General features: G+C 40.2%; 1 protein-coding gene across 1 annotated transcript in view; it reads right to left on the reverse strand.

Moving 5' to 3' along the window:
* The window catches only part of WWOX (WW domain containing oxidoreductase), an 813515-nt gene that overhangs the window by 714581 nt on the left and 75223 nt on the right, over window positions 1-23711 (reverse strand). The window contains exon 5 of the mRNA XM_075281922.1: window positions 3523-3629. Within this exon, the coding sequence (XP_075138023.1) occupies window positions 3523-3629 (107 nt within the window). The remainder of the gene's footprint in view (window positions 1-3522; window positions 3630-23711) is intronic.

Raw genomic sequence — 23711 nt, forward strand, 5'->3', positions numbered from 1 at the left:
CCAGGATATTGAAATATTTTCTTCATTTTTTCTTCTAAAGAGAAATTTGAAGAACAAACTACATATAAAATTATCTTTTAGCGATGCCCTCCGTGTACTGTATGGCTAGAAAGCAATTATATTCTATTATGGTAAAATATATTTGAATATTAGTATACAGGCTTGTATGATGCCGTTTTAATACAACATCATAATAATAAAAAAAAAAAACGCAATAGCAAAAACCCAAAAAAGGAAAATGTAATGGGCGTTCCTCTAGCTTTTACGAGCCAGCAGGTTCATCAGTTATTATTCCTTACATATTTTTTTATTTTATGTCATTTTTTAAATATTTTTCAGGTCACTATTAGAGGTGAGCGAACACTATTTGAAACAGCCGTTTTGAATAGCACACACCCATAGGAATGAATGGAAGTGGCCGGCAAGAAGGGGGTTAAGCGGCTGCGTCCATTCATTCCTATGGGTGCGTGCTATTCGAAACAGGAGTTTCGAATAGTGTTCGCTCATCCATAGTCACTATCTTTCTTTAAGAAAAAAAATTCCTTTTGACTGCTGAACTATGTAACAGTTTAACAATTCTAGTGTTGTAGAAAGTCATTATCACCAGGAGGATTACACATAAAGTTAATGCCTATATATAGAGAAGATCCACCATTGACAACATTGTGATGGTCCCAGTTGGCCCCACACCCCAGATAACTCAAAACTCTTCCATAGAGTTTGGGGGATTGTGCTACAGTGGTCTGTGCCCTAAAAGGAAGATGTGCTGTCCTCGACATATTGCCCCATACAACAGAGCATAAGTGGTTACCATCTCTTCACATATACATGTCATATCATAATTACTACTATGCATGCAGAAAAAGAAAAGAAAACTAAAATGGCTTTTCATCTATGTAATACATTGAGACATAAGATATAAGATAATTTTCCATCCCAATAGGTACAGAGAGGTTTGGAGGGTAACACTATTTTCCCTCATGGAATGCAATGTAAATTTCCGACATCCTGTAATTAATCACAAGAGTCTCTCCTGGCGATATAGAGCGAGTAATCAAAGTTCAGTAATAACTTCTTCTTTCTGCTCCAGCACCTGCATTTCACTTGTTTATTTTTGCAGTCTTGGAAATGTGAAGGACTGTCAAAGTGCCATAATATTAGCACAATAATCAAAGTTAATTAGTCCTCTCAATAAACAACAACAAAGCCATTACATAAAACCCACTGACGGCTTTGTCTCGGTTAATCGGTGGACACATGAAATTGTTTCTCCTAAAGAGAGAGGAAACAAATCCCTTAGAAGTGGCAAATGGCAGGGTTTAGAAAAGTACTTATAGACACAATATGCTGCCACTTAATGCTGGAGGCCTGGGAAAACGTGTATGAGATACGAGAGCCACCTGCTGCCTGAACAGATCTTGGCGCAGCTCGTAAAAGCTCGAGGAACAGCCCACCCTTTCAGTGCCATATGGTTTGTAGAGGAATGAGGGAGGTCACAGAACAGCCTGCATTTCTAGCTATAATACATTCTGACAGGAATATCCAAGTAAACGGCCATTTTATCAACATCTAATGTGCATAAAAGTAAAAACATTTTACAAGCCATCCACTCCTTTAGTTTCTGTATCTAAAATTAAAGGAGAGGTTCCATCCTGTTGCCAGAGGTCTGATAAGTAGGGTTAATGAATGGAGAGCTGCCAACATGTACAAACAACTCTCGATTTCCCATCAAGGGATAATCATACACATTAGGGAGAGTGTGTGCCTACATAGGTGTACGGAGACTTACAAGTCATTCCTGCTCCGCTAGGGATTCTGGGTAAAAAATACGCAAATCTATTCTGCAGGATGTAATTAGGAGAACAGTGCCTCTGTATGCTGCCCTCTAGGGACAGCCCCCTTAACATCATGCATGACTCAGTTAATAAGCCTACTGACATGATGCGGGGTTTATTGCCAAATTAGTATTTCTATTTTAAAAGGAACAGATTCCCAGCTATGGACAGCGCCGTTTCAGTATTTTGGACCTCCTCAGCATAGTGAAGGGATACTAATTTGGCAGAGTGAGACACTATAGATCAGGGTCAGGAAATAATCATACACATTAGGGAGACTTACGGAGACTTACAATTCATTCCTGCTCTGCTAGGGATTCTGGGTAAAAAAAAAAAAAATGCAAATCTATTCTCCAGGTTGTAATTAGGAGAACAGTGCCTCTGTATGCTGCCATCTAGTGAGACAGGGATCAGAGGACTGCTGTTTTACTGATGGGTAGGAACCCAATGTTGGATCCACACCAAGCAAATATTAACATGTTCCCTATCGATATGCAGAAAATGTCTAAAATGGGAATCCCTTTTAATGTTTGGATACTGATTTATTATAAAGTACAAAGCTTTGATGTGTTGCATAGCCTCCAATAGCAGGGAAAACTTATATAGGAAAGGCCCTCCTTAATTGCTACTTTGGAGATTAGGGCGGGTTCATATTTGCGCCCCGATCTCCGCTTTCAGTTTCCATCTTCTGCCGACAGGAGACGGAAACCAGGCTGACTGGTCCGCCCGTGAGCGCCTGTGAGCATTTTATGGTCCCTGTGGCAAAACCGTTTTTTTTTTTTTTTCGTTTTGTTTCTTTTTTTTTCAAATGAATGGGTTTGAAAAATGACTGCTGGTTTCCATCTCCTATCCAGTTTCTTGGGCAGAAGATGGAAACTGAAAGCGGAGACCTGGGGTGCAGGTGTGAACCCACCCTTAGCTGATTTATTGGGTGCACACTGCAATACTCATTCTAGGAAGCAGTACATTACAGACAGTTGGCACTGGTGGACTTCTAGAGAAGAGATCAAAGAATGTAATGGCTCTGCACTCTACATAAATGGGAGAAATCTAGAGACTGCTCTTTCATTTCGATATGGCTCCTTCACCTTAGTAGCGACTGAGCCTGGTAATACAACTCAGTTCCATTCACTAGATATAGGCAAATTGGTGGAAGTGCCAGGAGTAAGACCCAATGTAAAATTGACAAAAAAATCCAGGGATAGCTTATGTCCTTTTATTTTTTTCATTTTAACTCTTAGACAGGTGACCAGGAAACCAAGGAAAATCTCCGTTTAGATGCCCTGCCTGTTTACCATGAATGTGTCAGCCTGTCCCTGGCTTGAATAGAACATCACTGCTCAGCAACAGACTGGCTGACATGCTTGTATTCAGGCCAAAGGTCATGAAGACTGGGGACCCATACAGAGACTCCCGACAGGATCCTTAGGCAAATGGACAGGTGAGTATGCATTTTGTATTATTTTAAGTCTTCCTAGGGGTTAATAAAACAGAACACACCTTCAAGTAACCAAATTAAATCTAAAAAGGCATGATCTAAAATGGCGAATTAATTTAAGTGTCTTTGAGAAGTATAGTGTATGCTGTATAGTGAAGTAATGTAGCAACACTGGTGTTACACATTAACATAACAATAGTTTCATTAATTACATCTATATTGATAATGTAGGGAAATATCTTCACTTACCCATTCCTCTATTATAAGTCTCTTGGCTTCTTTAGCTTTTTGGAGGTTCCTGCACGCAAGGATTACCAACGCACCATGAAGAGCCAAGGAACGTGCTGTCTCAAATCCTGTAGAGGCCAAAGTAAAAATAGAAACCGGTTGTTCCACCACAAATAGTGATTTATTTAAGAAGCAATTTTTAGTATAAGAGAACATTTTGTCAGTCCTATCAGAAGAATTTTTCATGGATGCAAGCTACAAATAAGTGCTACAGACGCTATTGCTTTAATAAGAAGTTAGCAATCTACAGAAGCAGCACTGAAACGTCAATGTCCTCAGTCTTCTATTCTCCCCATTCCAGTCTAGGGCTGACACTAACAGGAGCTGTGATGTTATAGAATAATTTAAAGGATAAGTCATTGACACATAGAAGGAACATCATCATGCAGATACATTTAGTAGGTGATGTTGTAAAAGTTCAGTGCGCCCATTTAATAGGCCTTACATTGGCAGGAAGGAAAAAAAATTCTATACCTAAAAAAGTATAGATGATTACCAATCCCTGCGGCTGCTGTCGTAAGGTATGAGGGAGATGGAAACAGTGGTCAGGAAATGAGTGTTTATGTGTTTATCTTGACCACTGTTAGGGACAGTTGTTTGTGGGGACACTCAACAGCATTATAATGTGTGTGGGTCAGAATTAAGGAATTATACTGCATAGGAGGGGGTGACCAGTAGTTCATATCAATATGTGGACACCACTAATGTCTGATTACAACCCCTCCCAACAGTATAATGCCTTGTTAGTGCCCCCCTACACAGTATAAAGTTCCTTAATACCATCTACACAGCACAATGCTCTTCTTTACCCCACAAATTATAATGTCAAGGTAGCTCCCACACAGTATAATGTCACTTTAATGTCACCCACAGTATGCTGCCATTTTAGTTCCTCTAAACATAGTATAATGTCATGTTGGTTACTCTACATAGTATAATGCCCCGTTGGTATCCACCACATAGTAAAATTCCACATTGATGCCGCCATATATTATATTGTCATGATGTTACCCCACACATACTATCATACCAATTGGTGCCTCCTGCATAGGGAAATTCCAAATTGTTGCCCCCCACATAGTATAATGCCACTTTGTGTGCACCTTCACCAGTTATTAACAATGACCCGCCTACTCCATCTGACCACCAGGGATTATGGTTAGGTTAAAATAACATGATATAACCCAAGTATAGACCAACAGTCAGCTATCTCTCTACTCCTGACTCTGCAAGCTTGAACTAGCCAACCATGTTAAAGCTGTAAGGGGGCATTTGCAAATTTAACTTGATTAGTCACAGGGGATGGGGAACAGTTTCATATGGTCATGCATTGCTCTAAATCACAACCTGTGAGGCTGGCAGTTAGGTAGGTATTAGTAAGTCACAGGTTGTGATTTAGCATGATGACTTCATGACTAGATGAATCGGCTCTCCACCAACTATGACTAGTTAAGGTAAATTTGAATAAGGTTCTAACATGTTTCAACAACAGAAAGCTTAGCAAAAAGCAACATAGGAAAGGTCATTACTTGATACTAGACATGCTTACAGACCTTTTAGGAGGCATTTTAACATTACCTTTTTTCCACTGATTTTCCCAGTTACAGGAGGAATACAACAGTTTATGTAGTTAATGACTCCTGGTGGATGACATGACCACCAAGCCAAGGAGAAGCTGTATCATGATGGCTTCCATAGCTGCATACAAAATGTTTATTGAGCACTATATATATACAGCGATTGGGAAGCCAGGGACGGTATATAAACCATCCTAGTCTTTTCTCATGGCTTTCACTGGCAGCCACCTTGAATATCTGCCACCCAAACATATAAATAGTCAATGGGCAGTCAGTAAGAGGTTAAAGAATACGCTAGAAGTCTCTCACTCCAGCAAAATATAGAAGAGTCCATATGCTATTTCTCATAATAAAATGATGATCTCAATAAGTGGAAATGCAACTATTTCATCCCTTATTGCTGCCTTTTTTCTCCGTCATAAAAGTAAAATAAAATTTCCTGCAAAGCTTGGTCTCGGGAATGCTGAGTTGCAACAAAGCTTGTAGAAAATGCTCATTGCTGAGACAGGTGTATAAAGACACCCTTGGATCTCGCTTGGATCGCTACTGTATAGACATGCAGAAAATTTACTGTTGAATTAACTGGGTTAACTGGATTATTCTAAATTTACCGAGTAAACTCTTGCCGTTTCTCACACACACTCTGGGGACTCATTCATTGTTGTGTACCGTACACTACTTCAAATACAAGCATTCAAAAATTAAGTGCGGTTTGCAAGATTGATGAAGAAACCATATGTTCCCTATTACACAGAGAAAGGCAAAAATGTATAATTATGTCGTTTAATGTACTTAGCAAATATTTGGAATTAGTCTATGGAAATCCACTAAAGTGATTAGGAATTATGATGCACAACAAGATAATGCAGAGGGGATTTTTGTGCTGCTTTTTACTTAATGTGACATGGCAAGAAATGGGCATTACAGGCGATAAGTGCCAGTTTAAAATAATAATCATAATAAAACCAGCACATTACAATCAGCAAAAAAAAAGAAAATGTGATCATTTCCGAAAAATCTGCAAAGTTTATATTGTTGTGACGCTTGAAAAAGCAGCGAAAAAAAAAAATCCAAGGAGTTTAATTGCTTAGTCAAAGAGTTTATGGATGTTCTTAGAAAAGTGACAAAGAACTTGGTTTAATTAAACTGCTGCAGGGTCCATGGTACCCCAAGGGTTGGCGAGAGATGCAGATATTGGCAGACATGGATTTCCTTGTGATAAATAAGTTCTCTATTGAAAGCCGATCCCTGTCAAACATGTGACCTTAACCTCTGAGGTGTTCGGCAGATGGACTACATTACCCCCCTTTCTCATTACTGCACCCTGTTACAAAGGGAACATGTACCACTGAAGAGCAACTTAAAATGCCGGCACTTATAAAAATAGTTGTGCCTGGTAACTGTTGTATAGGGGAGTTAGTCATTTTGTACAGCACACTGAAATATTACTGGTGATCCTTTAAGGTCACAGGATAGTTTGGGCATTAAGGCTTATTATCTTATTTCAGATTTCCCATTTCCACTTTCCAAAACGTTTGTATGTTCTGTCGACATACACATATTCTTTACACGCTTAGTTATACTTGTAGTTGGCACTATATAAAACATACATATAATGCTTTTATTAGCTTATTAATGTTTTTGAAGGGATAGTGTAAAAAAAAGGAAAAAAAAAAAGAAATTCTATAAAATTTTTGTATATTGTTTTTACATTTAGGGCTAGTTCACACGTAAAAACCATCTGGCTTATTTTGGTCACGAAAAAAAACGCTTCCTAATTAGGAAGCAGTTTTTTGACCTTGAGGCGTTTTTTGGAGCGTTTTCTGGAGCAGTTTTTGGTAAAAACTGCTTCAGAAAATGCCAGGCGGTTTTCCCCTCCCAAAAGTGAATGGACTGTAAAAAAAACAAAAAAACAAAACAAAAAAAAACGCACTGCGTTTTCGGTCTCGTTTTTTCGCCTCCCATTCACTTCTATTGCTTTCCTCAGGCGTAATCCGCCTTAAGAAAGGTCATGTCGCTTATTTTTTATGCTCGCAGCAAAAAACTGATAGCAGAAAAACGAAAGCTAGTGGTCTCCACAGACCACCATTGTATGGAGGCAGATTTTGAGGGGAAATCCGCTGTCAAAATCTGCCTCATTGCCCCCGTGTGAACTAGCCATAAAAATGCATTTCAACTTTGTCATTATGATTACAGTGATATTATATTTATATTGGTTTCAGCATAGGTTTTACCGCTTTTACTAAACAAAACAGTTTTTGGAAACAAACTTTGACAACAGATGATATATGAGAGCTCTTTTGGTGGGGCAAGTTCTAGTTTCTATTGATGATGTTCACTGTAAAAGGTAAAACATGATATTTTTGGATAGTGCGGCCTCATACTCACACGACAAAACTAATATGTATATTTTTTCTATTTTAATTATTTTTTCACTGGGAATTTTTTTTTTTTTTTTTATTGTTCTACTTGCTTTTAAACTTTAACCGTAACTTTTGAAACTTGATTCCCAGAACAATATGCTGCAATAGTTCTATACTGCAGTATATTGTTCATAGGAATCCTATGTGTAACAGGAAAAGGCAGCCAGTAGGCCATTGATTGTCCTCCTGACTGACACGGCAACCCATCAGACCACACAACCTCATTGTGGAGGAATCATGGGGGTGAAAGGGAGGTCGATCTCACCCTAACTACTGCAGCTAGTATCAGGCCCTGGCTGTAAAATATAGAAGGAACCCAACAGCCCGGTAGCAGGCACAGCTCTAGTGCCTGGAACAGTTTTGCAGACAACGTGCGGACCAGAAGATGACCCCAAAAGAGTCGTCAATGGCAGGAACTGCACTCACCTGGAGATGATGATAAAATCCAATGATCCTTTATTTATGCAAAATCACACCATATGTTCTGGGGTGCATACCCCTTTCTCAAGTGTACAATTAAAAAATGGGATAAAATACAGTGCTGTATTTTATTCTATTTTTTATTTTACACTCGAGAAAGGGATATGCACCCCAGAACACATGGTGTGATTTTGCATAAATAAAGGATTATTGGATTTTATCCTCATCTCCGGGTGAGTGCAGTTCCTGCCATTGCCAACTCTCTTGGGGTCATCTTCTGATCCAGATGTTGTCTTCAGTCTAAGCCTCAGGGTATTGGTGGGATTCTGCTGCTAGTTGTCCCAGAGAGGAATCCTCTAGTAATCGATTACAATGTGGTCTATGGTGGTTGTGGCCATACCCACAACCCAATAAGGTGAGACTCATACCTTCTGCAATTACTGCCTAAATTTCATTTTAAGGGTGTTACACTTTGCAATGCTCGGTGCCTTGTTTGTGTTTTAATTGAGTGGAACAGTTTTGTGTCATACTATTATGGCACTGAGAATTAGCTATATACAAGGCATGATGTAATAGCATGACACACAGCGTTAAGGACTTTAATCAAGTAATTTTTACTGATCATGTTTGTTTTTTAATGAACATACATAGACACACACGAATGCCCTCACCAACTCCCATCCCGCTCCCAAAACACAACTGGTATAGAAAAGCACCCAATGAGAACTTCTAGACCATAAACGGGGCACAGCACAAAACTATATAATTGTGTATTTCAGCAGCATAAACCAATGACAGTCATAAGCCATTGACTCTAGAAAGAGAACGTGGCTATGGAGAGAAACACTCAACATTGAAAGGCGCTCACAAGCTACTAGTTGAGTCCAACAACCAATCCTTATTTTTCCTAACATATGGCATTGGAGGACAGTCAGGAGACAACATAGGATGAGCAACATGTTCAGATGACAAATATCTAAGGTGTACAGTCACCATATTCAATGCAAAAGGAGAGAATACTTATTTGGTAAGTAATAAGACCAATTGTCAAGTAGCCTTGCTATTTGGTAGACTTGTTAAAAGTTTCTGAAGGGTTAAAGTACTGGACCTTTTATTAATCCAAGTACAAACTTAGCAAATGTTTCTAGTTAATATCACTTTCAGAGTATCAAAAATCACAAGGAGAATGCAATCTATAGAAAAACACAAAATGTCATGTCAGTGACCAATTAAAAGAAAGAACAAAGATTTTAAAAACCAAAGAACCTTGAAATTCCAGGAAGTTGATGCCATTTTTGCACCAAGTCCTGATGTGATAGCAACCAGAGCGTTAAATTCCTGAAATGGTTTGTTATTTAATGACATCTTGAAAGAAACTCTATGTCTTACTCACATCACTATTCGGAATATAGTTTTCTGGTCATGATGTCATTTGCAGACTGACCATTTGTAACAGGGCATCTTGTTGTGTGACAGCCAATATACCACTATGGCAAAGGACAAGAAATGTAATTCCAGTCTGTAGATTTGAGATTAGAGCAGAGTGCAAGTAATCTATGCCAACATGAATGGTGCACTGCCAGTGGTGTTCAAAAACTTTATACAAAAAAAAAGTCAGGGCAGAAAATACATACACAAAGCTTTATGCCTGGTGCAAGTCCTGAAGGGGCAGTGCGGGTTTCCCTCTGGTTTATTTCAATTCTGCCATGTCATGCATTATCTTGTAAGGCCGTGCACTACAGTATCAGAACTATCCAGCATAATTCTCAAACAACTTTGCACAAAGTCAAAATTAAAGGGGTAATGCAAGCAATTAGATTTTTGGGTAGTGTCCGCACTGCCTGATATGAGCACATCAATAACAACCATTTGTAATGCGCTTTTATCACAATGGATGGTATTTTACAGTATTCAGAGAACTTTTTGATCAGTTCCAGAGAGTAGAGGTTACATGGCAAAGGCTCAGGCTCCAAACCATTTAAGGTGGATCCTGGGGACAGTTTTATTTGAGCTTGGCAAAAATTAAGGGGTCTTGAAGTTCTTTCAAGTTGTCAGGGCCTAAGTTGTCTATGGGTTTGAAGGTCATCAAGCAAATTTTAATATTCTACACTTTACAAGCTGCCAGTGCAGAGAGTATAGGATGGGGATTATGGGAGCATGTCAGAGGTGACTGGTTATTAACAGTGCTGCAGCATTTTGGACTACCTATAGGGCATTACAATTTGCTTCAATCATATTCTTTCAGAACTCTGCGGGCGGGTCACAAGTCTCTGCCCTGACAATCCCTCTCTTTGGAAAATGTGACAGACCCAGCTCTACTTTATATACAGGCAGCAAATGTAGAGCTGAGAAGGTCAGACCTGACCCGGAGCTGTATGAGCCGGAAAAGCAAAGCTCAGAGAATTTCAGCCCCTCACAGCACTCTGCAAGTCTAAGAATGAGCATAATAGGGGCCCAGTATGTATATTAGTAAGTGAACTCATATCAGGCAGTGAGTACATGGACCAAAAAAGCAATTGCCCACATATCCATTTTAATAATTTGGCCTACCAAAGCTGAAGTACTGGGTGAAATAAGAACATTAATTCTCAAGACAAGACAAAAAACAGGAAGAATTCTCTTCGAAAAGCTCAAAAGGTAAGTGAAAGTAATGCCAAGTGAACACTCAAGGTATTGTGTATCTTTTAGGTCTCCATTCTGTGGGGTTTTTTTTATGCCATGGATATCACCTCCCCCTCATTTTTTCTGCTCTTGAGGTTAGATTATAAGACTGATGATTATTAGAGATGAGCGAGTAGAATTCGATTGAATACTACAGTATACTACTAGCTATTCACAGTCAATATTCAATTCAGAACCAGCGTTGATTGGCCGAATGCTATACAGGGTATAGCAATACTGGTCCTGCCGGAGGCTTGTCTGTGAGGAGGTGGAGTCTAAGATCGGCCACAATGGAGACTGCTGCGGTCTGATTTTAGACTCCACCTCCACACAAACGAGCCTCTGACAGAACCAGCGTTGATTGGCCAAATGCTGTACACTGGCCAATCAACGCTGGTCAAAGCATTCCTATGACAAAAAAGTAAGCTCACTCGTAACCGCAAGCTGTCAGCTCTCCCGAATAGCAAGGATGAGCCTGCTGCAGAACCAACATTGATTTGCCACAGGCTTGTCTTTGCTAGTTGGAAGAGCTGGCAGCTTGATGTTACAAGGAAGCTTACTTTTTATCAGCGCAACTGCAAGTGCTGTGCAGTTAAAGCGCACGGACCCCATAGACTATAATGGGATTCGATATTCAATCGAGTAGTCGAATATTGAGGCTCTACTCGAAACTAATATCGAATATTTCACTGTTTGCTCATCTCTAATGATTATGCATATAGAAGTCATGGATGGTGCCAAACTAGGAGGTAATAGAAAACTTCTTTAATGCTCAAAAATAAACCCTACCCCTGAAACGTGGAGAAAGGGTATATTTTTCTGTTTCCAGAAATCATACAGTAAAAACTAGGGAACTGTGAAAAAAATGAAGCAAGTTTGTACATAGTTTTATCTGCCCCCTACTTCCTGCGAATCTAAAGTAATGTTCAGCTGACTTAAGAAGCAGATGAGTACATAGGTAACCAGAAACATGTCTCCATGATAGCTGTATACATATATTCTAACATTATGTAAAATAAAAAAAGGACGGTTGAAAAGATATATATCTTAATAATAGTAATGTGGGTTTGGATGTTTGTGTGTTTGGATGTTTGTTCCTCAATCACGCAAAAATGGCTCAACCGATTTGCGTGAAATTTTCACAAAACATAGTTCCTAGGCAGGATCGAACGATAGCCTACTTTTCGTCCCACTCACACATACACGTTTTGGCCAGGACACCCACAAACCCCCAACTCATACCATCAGCTATACAATCTCACACAGTTTTTACCACACACACAAGCCACACACTCCCTATTGCCCTCTCACGCCTATCCCCTAACCCCACACTACAACATTTCAATAGACTTGGCCACTTAGCCCCTCACCTTAATCTCACTCCAGGGGGAAACCTCTTCAACGGTCAAGATCAGCCATATTACGCTCCCCGACTCCGCCCACTACTTGCTCTTGCTAGGAGCATGCGCATCTTCCCCCTCTCAACAATGTCTTTCTGCACGCCACCATTTTGTTTCCACTGAACGGATAAAATCCTCTGAAGGCCGACACACTCCTCGACGCCGCAGAAAACTACATTCATTTGCAAAATGCCATCAAAAATGACGCCCAAGTTAGCACCACTGATGTGTGCCAAATAGTTATACTCCCCTTCTCTGTCGTCAACAGCCCAAGATACCTCCACGAGTACACACAGGATGCTTTCACATACTTTCGCAACTATGGACGCCCAGATCTATTCATCACTTCCACATGCAATTCCACCTGGCCTGAGATTACACAGGAACTTATGCCTGGACAAAAAGCTACCGACAGACACGACCTCATTGCAAGAGTGTTTCACATTAAAGTACAGAAGTTAGTAGCTCTTCTGACCAAAGGAGAAATCTTTGGAAAAATGCAGTGCTTTATGTACTCCATTGAGTGGCAGAAGAGAGGCTTGCCCCATGTTCATCTTTTACTGTGGCTACAACAAAAATTACATCCCAACCAAATTGACGACATCATTAATGCCGAAATACCTAATGCCAACATTGACCAACAACTACACGACACTGTTATAAAAAATATGATCCATGGCCCATGTGTTGCGCTGAATATGTCATCTCCATGCATGAAAGATAGAAAGTGTACCAAAAAATACCCACGCCCCTTACTCAAAGACACACAAACAAACGAAAACGGATATCCGCTGTACCGCCATAGAGCACCTGAGGATGGAGGACACACAACTACGCTAACAATTCGCGGGAAGCATGAAAATATCATAGTGGATAACAAGTGGGTTGTACCCTATTCTCCCCTTCTCAACAAAATCTTCAACGCTCATATTAATGTAGAGTTTTGTAGTTCAGTGCAAGCAATCAAATATATCTGCAAGTACATCAACAAAGGAAGCGATCAGGCAGTTTTTAATATGAGGCACACAAACCATCCCAATCTAGACCCCAGAGATGAGATCCAAACCTTCAGAGCAGCACGATACGTCAGCAGCAATGAGGCAGTATGGCGCATTTTGGGATTACCACTTCACTAAAGACACCCCGCTGTCACACACTTAGTGGTGCACCTTCCCAATGGCGCCCGCATTTACTTCACAGAGCACAATTTCAAAAATAAAATGGCCATACCTCCAAAAACGACATTGACAGCATTTTTCCAACTGTGCCAAACTGACCCATTTGCAAAAACACTGCTATATGCAGAAGTCCCCAAATACTATACATGGAATACATCAAAGAAAGAATGGAAGCGCCGTGTCCAGGGCACAGCTGTACAAAACTGGCCAGGTATTAAATGTGGTGACACACTAGGCCGTATGTATACCATACACGTTACCAACTTTGAATGCTACTGCTTGCGTATGTTACTCAATGAAGTGCGAGGTCCCACCGACTTTGACACACTCAAAACCATTCATGGTCTACAGTGCGCCACCTTCAAAGAAGCATGCGAGGCACGTGGCCTCTTACAAAATCACAATCACTGGGACCAAACTATGGAAGAAGCTGTCCTGTGTCGCTCTGCTGCAAAACTCCGAGAGCTCTTTGCTATTTTAGTATGCACTTGCGGACTATCCAACCCTCTTGAGCTGTGGAATAAATACAAAGATGCACTCTCAGAGGATATCAGACATAGGCTGCAATGCGCGCATCAAGAACTCAGCATTAATGAAGCTCTCAAATTCATTGAACAAAAAATTGTCTATTTATCAGGGAAAAACATTTCTGAATTTGGTTTGCCAACCCCACAAAGGACTGAAGAATTGACAAATGAAGTGGTGAAAGAACTGAATTACAATACAGAAGCTTTACACAGTTTTGTCAATCAAATGACGCCGCGTTTGTTACCAGAGCAACGTCATGTGTATAATTCAATCCTCCACTGTGTACATAGTGCTAATGGAGGACTGTTCTTTCTTGATGCTCCTGGAGGAACTGGTAAGACATTTCTACTGAACCTACTACTCGCATCCCTTCGCAAAGACCATAACATAGCTCTAGCTGTAGTCTCCTCAGGTATTGCAGCAACCTTGCTCAACGGTGGTAGAACTGCCCATTCAACTTTTAAATTACCACTCAATCTTTCCAGTGAAGAATCTCCTTCATGCAACATCACCAAAAATAGCAACCGCGCAACTCTTTTGAAACAGTGCAAGCTAATTGTGTGGGACGAGTGCACTATGTCGCATAAACGTGCTGTAGAAGCATTAAACCGCACACTTCAAGATATTCGCAACAACAAAGCTATCATGGGAGGTGTTGTCGTCTTACTTGCTGGTGATTTCAGACAAACACTACCTGTCATCGAAAGAGGTACACCAGCGGATGAGATGAATGCATGTTTAAAAGCGTCCCCACTATGGTCAAAAGTGACCAAACTACACCTAACCTGCAACATGCGTGTCCACCTATACAATGATATACAATCAGGTGCCTTTGCCTCCAAGTTGCTGGAAATCGGAGACGGACGACTCCAAACAGACATAGATGGTCAAATTGAATTTACATATGATGTTTGCAATCCAGTCACCACTGAAGAAGAACTTATTACACGTTTTCCCATCTTTGCAAACCAACATCACTAACGAACAGTGGCTATGTGAAAGAGCACTACTAGCCCCAAAAAATGACTTCGTCAATAAAATAAACCACAAGATCTTACAACAAGTACTCGGCGAATCCACAGTATACAAATCCATTGACACAGTATTAACCTCAGAATAGACTACAAGTTACCCTGTTGAATTCCTAAACAGCTTAGAATTACCCGGCGTCCCTTCACATAAACTGGAACTCAAGATTGGCGTCCCTGTTCTACTGATGCGTAATCTCGATGCACCCCGATTGTGTAATGGCACAAGACTACATGTCACACAGCTCGGAACAAATATCATTGAAGCCACTATTCTTACAGGAGCAGCTAAAGGTGACAGTGTCTTAATCCCACGCATTCCAATTATACCAAATAATTTTCCATTTCAATTCAAACGACTACAATTTCCCCTTAAATTGGCTTTCACAATGACCATTAATAAATCCCAAGGACAAACGCTCAAAGTTGCAGGAATACACTTGGTCACACCATGCTTTTCACATGGCCAACTTTATGTGGCTGCTCAATAGTATCCTGTGCCCAAAACTTACATGTACTGGCAGAAAATAACAAATCATACAATGTCGTGTATCGAAGTATATTATCTTAAAAGACCTCTGCAGCAAAGATTGCATCTCTATGTTTCACATCACCATATCTAACCTGCAATACAACAAAACAACAACAGTGCACCCTATTCTTTGGATTACAGCAGAAACAACCTCAGAAGTTACATTTCCTATCCGATACCTCTTGGACAGTAATAACAACTTACTCATGTCTGCATTCACCCCGTTCAAAATCACCGCAGACGAAGTCGCGGGTAAAAGCTAGTATTTTTATATTTATATTCTCAGCTTGCCTTAGGAAAGCTTTATCCATCTCCAATCCAGTACTAATTTACATAAAACAAAGCCAACAAGACAGCACAAAGGGAGTCTCAGCAGTTCTAACCCTCATTCCCATGACCTGAGTGACAGATCTGGCATCCAATCAGGAGAGTGACAAGGGAGAGGGTCAGAGACTTTGCAGAAAACATTTGGGAATAAAGCATAGCTTTCTCAGTCATGCAGCCCACATGAAAACTGCATCCCACGTATGTTTACACTTCTCTCCTTGTCCTCTATAAAGTGCTATCAGAAGTTATAAGGGGTCAAAAACTGCTCAGACTCCCCTTAAGTGTCACATTTAAAGCAGATTCCAATGTGCTTTAATGGAATTCTGTCACCAGGGTAGCATATTAAACCACCAGCACAGATAAGTCACACTTACCTGAATATAATGTTTTAATGTTTTTCCCCCCCATGAAAATTCATAATTTAATTGCAGAGATATTAATTTATTTCAGAAAATGCAAATGATCAGTCTGGAGAACCAAGGGTGGCTCTATAGCTCCGAACTGCTCTAATACAATCTCCTTTCCCCCTTCATTGAGTAACAGGGCCAAGCGAGATTTTAGCGTGGCTCCCTGGCCCAGTAACTCAAAGAAGTGTGTGCGTGTGTGTGTGTGGGGGGGTGTTTATGTTGTGTTAGTGCAGTGCTACATGTATGCTCAATATCTTTTCAATGAATGGGATGAAAAGGTTACACTCAGGTGAGCCTGACCTTTCTAACAGTGTTGTCGGTTTAATATGCCTCACCCTGGTGACAGACTCGCTTTAAGACATGAAAGCCAACAATCTAGCCATTCATTGCGTTAAAAACCACCACATACACAATATGTATTAATACAAGAACAAGAGTGTGAAATCTATAATTTTCTCCAAAATATAAATAAACATGTCATCCCCGCCTTCTCCTTACAGCAAATATGCTTGAGAGTTTTTAAAGAAAGATTACCAGATTATTTTTTTCACAAGTGAATAGCGCAGTAATCACCCCGAGCTTCTGCGGAGTGCAGATGTTTGACTAAAACAGAGTAATGAACACTGCGTTCATGTGAGCACAAAATGTGTTGAACAAGGCAAGTATTAATTTTAACAGTTTCATTTTTAGTCTGCCGAAGAACATTTGGGTTTTATTTTCCCCTAATTAGCATGGAGCTGCCAACTATAATACAATATCATTTGGAGAATTAAACTATAATGTAATGCAGGTTTCTATTAACTAAACTGCCGTGGTAAAACGCAGAGTTGATGTTTCTAAGTACAGTATGCAACGCAAGCAAATGGAATTGTGACTAAAATGAGACTTGCACAGTTTTACCGTCTAAAGGTGTTAATACGTATGAATGTCAATTTTTTATTTTTTATTTATTTGGGGTGGGGGGGAGAAAGGGGTCTACTATTAGAATACCTTAAATACAGTGTGTTATCAGAACCTAGCATATCAACCAAGCACTAAAGATTGATTCAGGTGATCATAACCTAGGACTGGGTTGATATACCTTGTGGCTTAGTTTACGGTGTCTGCAAAAAATTGGCATAGGAAAAAGTCCTGATTTTTTTCTTCCACCGGTTTCAATTTTAAAACAACAGACACCCAATGGACCACATTATAGTCAATGGGGTCCGCCAGGCTCAATGTGTCACTGCTGTTTTAGTGATCCACCTCTCCCTTGGCGTTAGCCATAGTAAGGTACCGCTAGTGGGAACCTACTGTCAAAGGAAAAGGAACATGGCTTAAATATGACAAATTGTGTCAACATTTTGTGACAAAAAACTGGAATAAAGTCAGTTAAGACAGAGGTGGGTTTAAGAGAGTCTGTCAACAGTAAATTGGTTATAAATCTAAACCCAATACATAGCAGAGATGATTCTAAAAATGCCTTTGTTGTTCAGCTTTAGAATCCCATCTGGAAATCCCTGCTTACAATAGTGACTTACATGAAAATCATGCCCAAAAGTTGAACAACAGAGGCATATTTGTAAACTATAGAGTCTCATCAACAAGGTACTGGGATTAGGCTTAAAAACAATTTACTGCTGACAGACTCCCTGTAAGGAGAAACAAAAGTGTATAATATGTCTAGCAAAATACATCAAATTTATCATACATAAGGAACCACTGAGAAATTTGCCACATCTTCAGACTGCCAGGTCTATGTTTACACGATATATAGGTGGCTATAGACATTAGAAAGTTGTCGGACTGTTGGCGGGAAGGGAATGCGGGGGTTTGGCTGTCCCGCATCTTCTGCATTACTACTGGGCCACCCCCTGCACTGTATCCCATTCTGGGCCTGTATCCCGGCGTACACCAGGTGGGTTGAGCTAGAGAAGCTTTGGTTGCCCCCATGCACCCCAATGCCTTCTTGTGGGCTGACTTCCCCCCTGCTCCCCCCTCCCCCTATTTGCTTGGCCCTATTCCTTTCACCCGCTCTATCTGGTTGACATGTAGCATCAACCCTCTCCTCCCCGATAGTTTGTCTTCCACTATGGTCACAGTGTGGTCTGAGGCAGGTCTCTTCCAGATCGCTGATATGGTTGATCCTGTGATGATGGCGATCAAGGCCCTTTGCTTATTTTTTGGCTAACTTAGATCTTCCTCAGGGTGAGTGGTTTGTCTGCTCTCTCCATGACTCCGCCAAAGTTTCCCTCCCCACGGCCTTTGAAAAGATTTACCATTCGGGCACATCTACAAGGGGTCTCATCTCCTCTGCGTGTACACAGCTTCTTGCCTCTCAGGCGACTGGTTCTCCTGTTAGGCACCGCTATATGGCCAAATGGGAGGAGGCAGTAGGTGTGGCCATTTCCCCGGGACAGTGGCATATTGTTCGGTCTCATGCTCAGAAATCTTCTCAGTGCATAACCTTTAGGGAAACGCAATACAAACTTCTGATGCACTGGTACCACACACCAGCTTTTCTCCTTGCCTTGAACCCTGCATTTCCTTTGGGGTGTTTTGGCGTTGCAATGCCGCAGAGGGTACCTTATATCATATTTTTGGACTTGTCCTCTTATTCTGGGCTTTTGGACGAAGGTCGGGGCTTTAATGGACACCCTTTTTTCTACAAGGGGTCCCCCTGGATCCCCTCATGTACTTACTGAACCCCCCCCCCCCCAGACACCTGGGTACCAAGACTTCTAGGCTATTCCTTCATCTCTGTATGGCCGCAAAGACTCTCATTGCTAAGCATTGGAGGAGCGTGATACCTTCTGGTATTGAGCTCTTGGCCGTATTAAGTATGTGAGGAGCCACGAATTCTTGACTGTTAGCCTCAACAATACCCTGGAGGCTCTTGAATTCTGTTTGTCTCCCTGGGACACTCACTGTATATTATATGGTCTCTGATCCTAGATTTTCCTTTCCCTCTCCATCCCTTCCCTCCTGTTTCTGTGTGTTTGCCTTCCCCTTCCTATTTTGGTTGTATCTTAACTGTGATTTGGCGGTTAGGCCTTTCCCTTTCCCTGTGTATTGCTTTTGTTTGACTCACTTTTTCTTCTGTTAATTCAAAAACTTTCAATAAAAAATAACAGTTTAAAAAAAAAAAAAATTGTTGGACAACAACTAATTCAGCTAACAGCTGTCACCACCCATACTAAAGAAAGTTCAACTCGGTCAAAGCTAGATGTTGATATATCCCAAAACCCAAAAACATTTTTCACAAGAGAAGAGCCAGATCCCACATCATGTGAAGAAAAAAAAAATGACAAGACCAACTACAGTTGAAGCCCACATTTCAGAAGTCCTAGGGTATGCATGTAAGTCATGCTTTTGGCTCCCACTTCCTACATAATAAAGGCCTTGCATTAAAATAACAAAACATTGAAATTAGCATAGGCGAACAATATATGACCAAAAATCCCTGAGCAGTGAAATACAACAAACTATGCTTTTCAACGAATATCCTCTCCACCACATTAAGAAAAGAAATGTTGCTTTTATAAGTAGCCATTATGATAGTTTATTGCCAACCCATTAACATGAAACGGTAGAATATGAAACAGCTTAAAGATGTTATTTTATAAGAGGACAGTGAAGATCTACAGAATAGCCAGAGCCTGTACAGATTCTCCAAGGAGTAGGCTCTTGAGGCAATAATGTTTTGCAAAACCTTATAATGAATTTCAAGTGACTGGCCTGTAACTCTCCAGAGGCAGCAATGACCCGGGGCTGGCTGCTGTTCATGCCACAATTGTGCTTGAATGAGTTCTAATCTGACCCTGCAGTGACAATCCGGCTTAAGCAGAGCAATGAGAAATACATAGTGTAATACGGTCCTAGCTGAAACAGGTGAGTCCTCAAAAGTGACAACGATGATCGCTCTGGTCAGTAAAACAGGAAGCTGCTGGCGGGATCGTCTACAGTCTACTATGCTATGTATCTCAAGTAGTTGTTAGTGCAGTGGGCCATTGGTAGAATGTAGCAGCTGGGCCACTTTACAGCAGGTTTTAGATACTTGTCATTTTCTTTAACGAGGGAATTTGTGGCAAATAAACTTACCAGTAACTCTCTGAGAAGTAATTATGGACCATAGTCAATATACTGTCCATACTACAGAGGTCCCATTAACACCGGTACAGGTGTCAGATGGCTGCAAAAGAATTTTTACACTTTGAAAATGTATTAATATGAGTGAGACTTTTCAGTGTACTTTAAATATGCGTCCACTCAGAAACAGAGCAGGTGCATTACTACCAGGGCTCCGCTGTTTTAAACAGTGGAGACCTCGCACTAATACCCAGAAAAACAGAAAAATAGTCAGACAAATGGAAAACTAGTATGTTCACACAGAAGTTTTTTGCAGGCGGATTTTGACATGGAATCCGCCTCAAAATCCGCCTGAGAAAACTCTCATTCATTTCAATGGGAGTCACTTGCAGTTTTTTTCTGCTAGCGAAAAAAAAATGCAACATGACATATCTTCACACGGTCAGTCAGCTGCGGCACCTGCGGCTCGAGACTCCCTCCTGATTACCCCCATTCATCCAAGCCTAATCAGGAGTGGGATGCCACACGAAAAAGCCGACGGCGGAAATTGAAAGAGGAAATTCCTCTTCACTTTCCACCATGTGAACTTACCCTTAGGCGCCACTAGTTCAAAAATGGTCAAATTATAAAAATATTTATTTTACACATAGGATAATGTACTGTATACACATATATATAGCCAGATCGATGTTTTGCCTCAAAAATAAAAATAAGAAAATTTTAAACCTTGGACATTCCCCTAAATGGTATAAATAAAAAATACCTCTTGAACCACAAAAAAAACAAAAAAACAAAAACCTTACACAACAACATAAAAAGGTTACAGGTATCAGAATTTGGCAACTAATAATTTTGATCATTTTTCAAAGTTTTAGATTTTTGCATAGGCATTACAGCACATTACGTACATGGAAGACAGGTATAGTAATGGTTTACCAATTTATACCTGCTTACCATTTGTTTCCATTACTGCAAACTTTGCTCTCCTCCTTGGTGGAAAATACTCCTCTGTGGCCAAAAACACGCTTCAAAAATGATAAAAAGTTGTATTTTTTACTTTTCTGGAAAAAATGTGGTGTGACCTCTTCTTAGATCTCCATGGAGAACCAAAGAAAACCTTTGCTCTACACCCCTTCCTCAGTCTTCTGACCCTTTCCACAGGCAATATGGGGAAACTTCAGGGATCTAGGTTCTCTCTTCCCACCATCTAAGCCATAGATATCTGTTTCTGGCTGTTCAGAAGTGGAAATGTTCAATAATTACCAAGTTCATCAAGTCTTAGTTTTGCTTGTCTGGGGTCTGGTGATGGGAGACTGCCTGTTAGCCTAGTCTTATCTGCCACAAATGCTCTGTTGGAAGCTAAATTTCCCGATTTTAACTCAAAAGTATCTCTGAGTACATTCCAACATACTACAAAACACAGTATAGATTAATAAAGTAGCAAAAAGTTCTTAGCAGTGGTTTTTGAGAGACACTGCACAACATTCACAGCCATTTAAATAGTTTTCACAAGCCAACATGAAAGCGGTTTGCTTTGCCTTTCTTTTCCTGGCTAATTTCCACCTTTTTTTTCTTATATTATTTCATTTGTCAGCCAAGTATATTATATTATATAAAGATGTAACTGAAAAATATGTAGGGTGTCAAAAATGATATAGGTCATTACAGATTATTGATGAAAACAAGACAATGTCAGTCAAAACAACAGAAAAGGCCAATATATCTAAACATAAAAGATATGCAAATATTCCTTTTGCGTACTACAAGGGAATAGCCATAGCAAAGCAAAACAAATGGTCTGTGTTTGCATAAGGCCACAATAGTCTACAACACAAAAGCTACAATATGTACAATACATACATGTACAATGGGACACATACAACATAATACTGTATATTGCAGACAGTCTATTAGTGGATTAAGTCATCTCTCAGCTCAGTCTATACGGTCAAATTTGAGACCTCTTTCCCTATCCAGCAAGAGAGTACAGGAATCCCCAGGAGCCACGCCAGCTTTACCGGGTGGGTGCTGGCAAGTGGGGGCACTGGGGCAGTCTGGAAGTGTAATTTACCGCAATCTTGCATGGTTAGTGAAGCACTCTCATGGCAATATGAGAATTTAACTTATCTCTATGACTCCAATTTTGACTATGACAATAGTATTTGTGCTCTGCAACAGAAGAATATATTTATGCAATCCTGGTTAAACCGAGTTTTCAAATACAATTCATTTGGCAACAAGACATTTTCTTTTAATTTACGGCCCTTTACTCTGTGGTCCTCCATTTTGCTGCCTCAGGTTGTCTCATTAAAAGCAGACCCCTGGGTGTTTACTTAAGAATAAGCAAATTAACATAGGGAAGCCCAGGGAATGAAGAGAAGATGATAATATATCCCCTCAATTATATCTTCAATTAAAGGAACCCTAACAGAACAAACTATTTACTTCTTCTATTTGCTAGTTAATATTAGTAGAACACTGTGGGGCAGATGTACTAACAATGTCCACGTTTTAGCCAAACTTTTACTAGACAGTCTAAACTGCATCACATTTATCAAAGTGTCTCATGCTGTCCGATAGATTGGCGATCTGGTGTATTGTTTGTCCGTCTAGTCTAACACTACACCACTTATTAGTTGACTTACTAATTTCGGCATAGCTTTTGTCACACAGCACCACATCTTAAATCCCGCCACTTTTCCAAAAAACCACAGCCCCTTTTTCGGACAAGTTGTAAAAGTGTCTAAAACACTTAATAAATGTGTCAAGCAGCATGCTAGACAGTTTCTTGGCACAGAATGCGGACACATTTTGCTTATTAACCCTCCCCCCCCCCAGGTTTTGTGCATCTTTGTCTTTATTGCCAACCCCTGTATCATGTGAGAGCCACCCCCCAGTGGAAGGTTACTGTGAGAAAATCAGCAATAGAGTAGCTGATACACTGACAAAGGCAAAACACCGGCCATATGTAAAGCAGAACTCTACCTCTATAATCATTCATCTACATACAGTATACAAGAGGGCACATTCACACACAGGATTCCTCAGCCGTGTGCTGACCACTGTTTTGATGGCCAGCACATTGCCCTGTAGACTTAATAAAACTATTCACATCACTGTTGTTTTAATGATCTGTGTGAACTTGCCCTTAATGGTCTGTGTGAATGAGTTGAGAGAAGATAAAACAAGTCTCATCTCAGGCCAAGTTCAGGGATCCCTCAATAGACAATACAGTCTGTGATAGATCAGTGAAATCGGATTACTTTTGGGTGTTCCCAGGCCATAACCATATAGTAGATCTCTCCTGGTGTATTTACAAAATAGTTTTTCTTGTAGTGAATTAGAGTTACAGTCTGTATTATGGTCTAAAGCAGCACTTAGAAAGCTGTAGACTTCAGAGCTTAAATTTTTCAGAATATCTGGCTGGCTCAAAGTCTGTACAGAACATAATGGAATGCTGAAGCGTAGTCTTCATACCAGATACTTTATATAAATCTAATGTAAATTATCTGAATAAAGAGTCTCACTTTATATAAAAGGGATTCCGCCATGATTATTGACAGTTTTCAATAATAATTACCGGTAAAACTATGAATACACG

The sequence above is a fragment of the Leptodactylus fuscus genome, chromosome 7, assembly GCF_031893055.1.
Source record: "Leptodactylus fuscus isolate aLepFus1 chromosome 7, aLepFus1.hap2, whole genome shotgun sequence".
Classification (NCBI taxonomy): domain Eukaryota; kingdom Metazoa; phylum Chordata; class Amphibia; order Anura; family Leptodactylidae; genus Leptodactylus; species Leptodactylus fuscus.